The 7,924-nt window shown below is 49.9% G+C and overlaps 1 protein-coding gene across 5 annotated transcripts in view; it reads left to right on the top strand.

Annotated features, from left to right (window-relative positions):
- The window catches only part of PRPSAP1 (phosphoribosyl pyrophosphate synthetase associated protein 1), a 29,490-nt gene extending 21,809 nt beyond the window's left edge, over positions 1 to 7,681 (top strand). For all 5 annotated transcript variants that reach the window (XM_075110980.1, XM_075110981.1, XM_075110982.1 and 2 more), the window contains 3 exons: positions 2,963 to 3,033; positions 3,727 to 3,873; positions 4,557 to 7,681. In XM_075110980.1, the coding sequence (XP_074967081.1) occupies positions 2,963 to 3,033; positions 3,727 to 3,873; positions 4,557 to 4,715 (377 nt within the window). In that variant the 3' untranslated portion in view covers positions 4,716 to 7,681. The remainder of the gene's footprint in view (positions 1 to 2,962; positions 3,034 to 3,726; positions 3,874 to 4,556) is intronic.
- The last annotated feature ends 243 nt before the right edge of the window (positions 7,682 to 7,924 follow it).

The raw sequence follows: 7,924 nt of genomic DNA on the forward strand, positions 1-7,924 counted from the left end.
CTCACATCAGCATGGGAGCACAGGGTAGAGCATTGGGCTAATGAACTTATTTCCCCACCACCCCTCAGTGTTCTTTTATATTCTTGTTTTGTAAAAATGGTGGTTGGTTTGGGTTTTTTTCCCCTCTTTTCTTTATACTTCCCCCCCCCCAGAAGCTACAGGTACCGCAAACATCTTTTCTGACTCCCCAGAAAGAAAAACAGCAACTCTTTTAACCTGAACTCATCCATAATCCAAGGGGTTTCACCACGCAGAACTACAGCTGTGGCTTACTTCTGTTGCCCTCTTTTGTCTACGTACAAATAGAGGTTTTGTCTGGGAGGAAAATGTTCTTTTTTTATTGGAAGCATTTTTCAAGCCACCTTCTCGTAGCAATTTTGACTCGCACATCTTGATGTGTCCAAAGATTTTGAAGAAAAAGAAACTGGCCGCAGTAACCCTTGCATAAGCGCTCATCGCATTGGAGCAGTTCTCTTGAGATTTGATGTGGTTGTGGGCAGATCTTTGGCTTGCAATTTTTTTTCTTTTCTTTGCAGAGAAAATTGAACAAGAAAAAGGGAGAGCGTCTCTTTAGGATCCGGGTAGGTCGACATGTTGCCTACCATATTTTAAAAATAGAGCAAAATTGAAATATAGCATTTAAAAACAGAGAGATGTGAAGCACTGCTAATGCTGCTAGCTGTGTGTTAGCCTTTAAGCATAGCAAGGAATGTGTCTGCTTCCTTTATGGAATAGGAGGATACTGATTTGCTAAAACTTCATGCGTTTGTGAGTAAAATAGTGCTGAATTTCAGCTTCCTGGGCCTGTTCGCCATTTGCTCAGGGAAGAGTTTGCCCTAGCCTGGCTGTGGTAAACAGCAATGGTACTCATCTGAGAATGCACACCAAGGACGGGATGGCAGCCAGGTGCAATCCTTTTGGTATTCCACAGCTCCCACCAGAAGTTCTATTACTGTCCAAACGAGATAATAAGCTAATAACTAAGCAGATAGGTAGGGCCTGTAATTGAAATTTATGGTCTGCTTATCTCTTGTGACGCTTAATCCTAGTTCATTACAAGTACACTTCCTTCTCGTAAGAGTATTTTCCCTTTAGGATTTAGACGTGACTTTACATTTGATAGGAGACTCAGAAACAACAGTGCAAGGGAGGCTGGGGAATCTGGGCTCCAAAGAGCAATTAACTCTGAAGCCCGAGGTAGCTGTGACTTTAACTGCCAAACCTAGCAATGAGTAATGTAACTTTGGTCAAAACAGAACTATCGGACACCTTTCATACCCTTTTAGTAGGCTTACGGAAAACCAGTCCGTGGAGTGGGTCGTGTGTATGAAGAGCAGCTCTTCGCACGAATCTTTGGAGCTGTGGTCCTTATAATTGCTTTCATCACATCCCTCAGTCTGACTCACTCACCCAGCTGTGCTTGCACTCTAAGCATTCCCAGGCACTGATGAGTTGTGGGAATAGCACTGGATCAGCCTGCTGTGCAGGACGGGGAGTTTCGTGTAGGACTTTTTTGACCCAGGAGGGAAGAAATCAATATTCATACATGCTTTCTGATGGGCGATGACTTGTGTTCTCATGCTGCTCAAGTGTTTTATTGAAGTAGGTTATCTTAAAGGAGAAAAAATCTTGCTATCTAGGGTGTCTGAAATGCCTCGGCACTTGGCAAGCCTCCGTGGCCAGAATCCTGGCAAGACCTGAGGTTCTGAAGAGGAGGGGTACGAAGTGCCTCACTAGGACACTTTGCTGCACTCCCCATAGCATAAAATCGGGGCGGGGGGTGTGCGGGTGGGCCAGGTAGGTGTTACAAGATGCTGGACGTTCCTCTTTGCTTCAGTGGTTAGGTCAGCCCAGATTATCACCTAATGACACGTGCGTGCCCACCACCGCTCCGCTCCGTGCTGGGAGCTTTTGTACTGCATCCACTGTATAAACCGGCACCCTCGGGCAAGTGAGAGGCTTGGCTTGGGGACAGCGGGTGCCTGGCCAGTTTCAGAGGCTGACTGCTGTTTGGTGCAAGTCTGAAGACTGTGTTACATCTGGGCACTCTCAGTGCATCCTAGTTCGTCTCTGTTTTCTATACTGCTGCTGGAAGCTTGTTAGGGTAAAGGATAAAGCCCATTACACATATAGTTTTTGTATGAACCGTGTCGGTGCCAGAGTAGAGTCAGGAGCGAGTGGAACCGTATTTCCCGGTACATCTCTTCACCGTGTGTCAGGTAGCACAGACCACCAATGTATCCTTTTGCTTCTGATTGTCCTGAGGTTGTAGAACTGAGTTTGAACTGGATTTCGTCCTGCTCTTTCCATTAATCCACTTAACAACAAAAGAAAACCCAGCAAGTTTGCTTCTGCAAACTTCCTTAAGCTTTCTTTGCCTGAGCAGGTATTATTAAGGTCCTTACGTCCTCTGAAAGAACCTTGTGTTTGGTGATTTGAGAGGAAGCAAGCAAGCTGCAGTGCGAGTCTCAAATCCCTCAGATGAATTAGTGAGTCCAGCAGGTGAAAAATTGCACCTTGTAAAGCGTATGCCCTTCGAGAGGTGTTGCTTGGAGAAGCCCATTTCTTGTTCCCCATCATGAGGTACCCCTTTGTTCAAGTCCTGTTCTGGAGCACAAAGGAAGTCACTAACATCTCCCGAGAACAGGTGCTGCTTTGTTGCTCTCCTTGCACAGGGGTCTGTTAGATATTTGGATTTGGTTGCTGTCTCCGAGGTCAATACGAGGTCCCCACAGAAACTGAGAGTTTAATCTTTATGCAGCAGTGCTATTCATCTAAGGAGGAAAATGATGGTTAAACGAGTGGTTACTCACTGAGGTGGGTGTCTGGATAATGCAAAGCACATGTTTGTGTCTGTGCACCAATATAAGACGTAGTTAGGGGCTGGGCCTCTTGTGTGGTGGAGCTGTTGTGGTTTGACTCAAGGCTAACTGACCTGGGCTTTTTTTTATTGCTTCTTTAGTGATGATGGCCAAGGAGAAACCGCCAATAACTGTGGTTGGAGATGTTGGAGGAAGAATTGCCATCATTGTGGTATGAGTGTGATGGAGAGGTGGGGCGGGGGGTGGCTTTCTCCCAGCATCTTTTCTTGAGCTGCTTAATCCCAGAGGGCAGGAGGGACTGCTGGTGTAGGGGTGGGAACGTGAGTGGTTCCACTGTTCTCTGCAGTTTTGCTGGTGGCTTTGGTGATTTCAGCTTTCTGTTGAAAACCTTGCACTTGGAGCTCTGAAATCTCCTTGCTCCCTTGAATGTCTGCAAATGTCAGATGTCTACGAATACTCTAAATATAGGACATGCAGAGATATCTCCTGAAGCGTTTAAAAGCACCCCAAACAAACAAACAAAAAAATCTTGCTGAGCTTCTCGTGCTTGCTGTGCCACGCTGCAGTGTAAGTCATCAGCATGCAGCTACTATCACCATGGGGAAAAAAAAACCTTGCTGAAGATAAGCTCGGTTTGTGTCTGTGCACATGCAGGGACTGATTTGTTTCCAAGACACAATATTTGTTCTGCGTGCTAGCAAAAGGGTCGGTGAATTAGGGAAATGGCATTCACAGGTGTACGTTGTGCACGTGGCTGTCCTTGCATCTCGACAGCAGCTGAAGTAGCCAGGGATTATTTTTTTTGGCTGTGTGCATGGCCAAAGCTGCAGTACCTTGCAGATCCACTCCTGCCCTATAGACGTGGTAAACTTCTGGTTTTCATGTTATTTCTGTTTCTTCTCAGGACGACATCATCGATGATGTGGAAAGCTTTGTAGCTGCTGCAGAGATCCTGAAGGAGCGGGGAGCCTACAAGATTTTTGTGATGGCTACTCATGGGCTCCTGTCAGCAGATGCCCCCCGTCTCATAGAGGAATCCTCCATCGATGAGGTGCGTCCGCTTCCTGGACTGCGGAGGAAGGGCTGGCTCTGGTGGCTGGGTTGACCTAAGGCATGAAAACCCACAAACTGATGCTCTTCCCCTGCCACATAGCTCATCTCTGAAATGAGTGGTTTCATCAGGTGCTTTCAGTTAGCTGGTTCTTCACTGAAGGGAAAAAAAAAAAGCATGTGATTAATACTTGTTCAGCTCAGTTCTGCTTCTCTGTGTATGTTTTCCCCCAGTGCATAGATATTAGTCATCTGTGCCCGGACACTTCCCTTACCACAGCTGGGTGCTTGTGACTGCTTTCTCACTGTACAGACCTACCTGTCCCTCTCCCCCAGCTGATGATGGGCTGTTGGGTACATGAAGAGGATAAGATTTCAAACCTCGCCCTTAGTAACAAACTTGTCAGACCCTGTGATCTAAATGGACCCGTCAGCCTGTGTGGAGGTGGCTGTTGTAGGGGGCTGGTTACGCCGGTCCCCTCAACAGATTGACTGGCACGTAGGGGAGACCATTTATTTGAATCTTTTTTTTTTTTTTTTTTTCCCTAACATACAAGGATTTCTCCCCCTGAACTGTGAAACAGCAGGCACGTGCCACTCGTGGAGTTAATCGAGGGCAGCTGTTGAGGGGAGTGAGCGTATCAGCAGCACGGCTAATGGTCTTTTCTTTCTGGCACTCCGTAGGTGGTGGTAACCAACACAGTTCCTCACGAGGTACAGAAGCTGCAGTGCCCCAAGATAAAGACTGTGGATATCAGTTTGATTCTCTCTGAAGCCATCCGACGAATCCACAACGGCGAGTCCATGGCCTATCTCTTTCGCAACATCACTGTCGATGACTAGACCTGGCGCTGCCCCTGTCCTGGCTTCCACAAGAGAAGGAAATATGCATGAAAAGGCAATACCATAACTTATAGGCATAACACAACTGTTTATTCTTGTAGGAGCATGAAGGTTTTCAGGGTCTTGAGCCATGAGATCTAATAGACAAAAATCAACCTGACCAGCACTTTACAGGTGACTAGAAGAGGCCACTGGCAATGGGGAGGACTACATCTTAATTAAGAGAGATGGAGAAATGAGGTGATGTTGAATTTTTAAGTTCCTTTAATTTTTTTTTAGTGTGTTATCTCTTGCCCTGTAGGGAGGGAAAGAAAAGCAAAAAAAGTAGCAGCTGTCAGCTTATGAGAAGGGAATAGAGACTGCTCTTTGCTGCGTGTGGGCAGCGCGAGGAGACAGCCTCTGGGTTTCTGTTTCTGACCGTGACTCGCAGAAGGGAGTGTTTCACTCAAGCAGCTGCGCAGGACTGCTTGCCGCTGGCAGGGCCGATCGGCAGAGCAGCTCCTCGCCAGCTGAGTGGCCTCTCATCTCTTGCACACCACAGCCAGGACTTTCATCAAAACTAAGTCAGCGGGACATCCAGAAAGGGCAGCTTAGGGCAGCCCATTTGCGGGGCTGCTTGCATCCTTGTGTCGGGGCTCTGGCAACAGGCTCCCGTGTGCCTCCCAGCAGGGCAAGGGGTGCTAGTTAACGTGCTGGCCTTTTCATTTTGCAAGCCTTGGATCATTATTGTTCTTCGGTGGCAAGTCACGTGAGGGCCTAGGTCCTCGCTTGACCACTTGTCTGCACTGCAAAACCAGGCGCGGTGTCTGGAGTTGCCGGGGGCTGGTGAGTTGCGGCAGCCTTGTGGGGAAGGGGAGTGGAAAAAGATCTGCCTCTAATGCAGCTGTGCTCTCCAAAACACTAACACTTGAACCTGCAATAAAAAGCATAGGATTTTTCATTTTTGGTGCTTCCCGTGAGCCCTGTACCCTCTGAGGAGCTGCGCAGTCTGTACCATGGGGCTGTTGCTGTAAACGGGCTCACTTGGCAGCCTGTGGCCTTCTTCCATGGGGAAGCAGGACTCGCTGCTTGCTTCTTTCTTGAGTGACACTAATCCTTTGCTGGAGGGGACACTTGAGAAAGCCACACAAGGGGCTTGTGAAGGGCTTTGTCTCCAAGATGATATAAGAATAGATCCCCAAGCGGTGATCTTCCCCCTTGCTGAGGCAAACAACCACGCTCCAGTAAAACCTATAGCACTTTCTAGCCTGGTGATGTGAGGAACAAATCCTGCTTGGAGGCAGTTGCTTCAAAAGAGCACTGCTGCTGATGGGCTGTCTCAGGCAGGCAGTTGTTCTGTTTTGCTTATCCTTCTCTTCCATTCCAGTATCTAAAATGTGCACAGTGCCGAGGGGCAGGCAGTGGCTCTGTGAGCAGGAGAAGCCTTGAACAGCAGGCAAACGAGCGTGCCTCAGCCCTGTAGCTGGTGAGGGTACACAAAAGCCCAGAGCCGTGGGATCATCTCCCCTATTGGGCACAGATTAAACCTCCAAGCCACATCCCATCAGGGCTGGGTGAGGGCTTAAGGCTGTTGCTGGTTTTTCCTGCATTTTCAAAGTACTACAAACAAATCACAGCCGTACTCTGTGACCACCGTGTGGCTCCTTGGCCTGGTGGAGTAACAGTACTGTGCTGTACCCGTTATTGAACGGATCGACTGAAGCGTGTGAAGTCCCTGTAGATGTCTGCGTGCTCCCTCGCTCTGAGCCAGTACTGGCCCATGCTCTTCATACTGGAAACCAGTGTTAAAAATGTGAGGTGTATTGCTCTCCTCTCCCCTTCAAACTGCTTGTCAGACCTGCCAGAAGCAAGGTCAGGGTTGGTGGAGTGCTGTTGCCCCGTTCAGCCTTGCTTTTATGGGGCTGTATTTGGGTGGAAGCTGTGGAACCACAGCACCGGTGAGCAGTGGGTTGTGCTGGTGTCCCCCGGGTCGCGCTAAGGACAGCAACCCAAGTTACCCACAGTCTTCGCTTCAAACCTTATCCTGGCTAGAGGCCAAAAGCAGTTGGCTAAAGTGAAGCCAGGGGACATTCACACCTCAGAGTCCCTAACTGCTTTAGGAAAACTGGTGTCCTGTATTTGCTAGGCCCACAAGGTCGGGGGTGACGGTGGGTTGGGGCCAGTGTGTGCTAGGACGCAGCATCTGCCTGCCCTGAGCCAGCCTGGACCTCGGTTGCCATCCCATCAGCATGAAACCTCAGCATCTTCCCTTCTGCTACACCATCCCCCCTCCGTGTGCTGCTGTGGTCCACTGCTGTTTTAGGGGTCTTACAGCTTTTCCTGCCACTCCTGAGCCCTGCCTAGAGAGCTTGACCAGTCCCTGGGTGTAGCTGTAGAGCTCCTGAGCCCACAGCTCTGCTGCTTCCTCGGGTTAAGGCTTAGGATCCTGCCTAAGAGGGTCAGCTTCTTGCCTCAGTGCATCTTGTTCCCACCTCTAAATCTCTCTACTCCCTCCCTGAATGCAATCCTCCCAGCTTGGAAGAGAAAAATACACGTGCAGAGCAGATCTCTGTGTTTTAATGCCCAAAAGCAGATACCTCCTACAAGCGAGGCGCAGGCTCTGTTCCCTGCTTGCCCATCCTCATCCTTGCTTGGAGCTCGTTGTCAGTGCTCTGGGGGTGTCCTGGGCCGGCCTGGGGGCTTGTGAGGGAAGAGATGGTGTCACTGATTATTTTTTAAGTGCTTGTCTGACAGATCGCTGGCGTTCAAAGATTTTCCCCAACATTTGAACACTTCCTCGGGCTGCCTGGATGTGTTGATCTGCGTTCTTGTTCCCTGCTGTGGGGCGAGATGCTAGAAATCCATGTGGTGCTGCTGCCAGCAGCAGCCTTCCGCCATTCCCACGCCTGGGGGAGAGGGTAAAGCCTGTCATGCGTGTGATGCCTAAAAATACACAAATAAATTGAGGTGCTCCTGCACCAGGACCCCTCGGCTGCTGGGTGGCTTCGGGCCGGGCGGTGGGTCCCTCTGCCGGGACAGCTCACCCTGCGGGGGAGCCGCGTCACCCCGGGCGCGGGCTGCGTGACGCTACTTCGAAATATTAGACGTCACCGGTGGCGTTTTAGGGCTGGAAGTGGGAAAGGCGGGGGGGGGAGGGGGGGGGAGGCGCGGCGGCCGCCGGGGGCGGGGCGTCGCATGGCAACGGCGGACGCTACCCGCCCTGCCGCGAC

The sequence above is a fragment of the Phalacrocorax aristotelis genome, chromosome 16, assembly GCF_949628215.1.
Source record: "Phalacrocorax aristotelis chromosome 16, bGulAri2.1, whole genome shotgun sequence".
Taxonomy (NCBI): domain Eukaryota; kingdom Metazoa; phylum Chordata; class Aves; order Suliformes; family Phalacrocoracidae; genus Phalacrocorax; species Phalacrocorax aristotelis.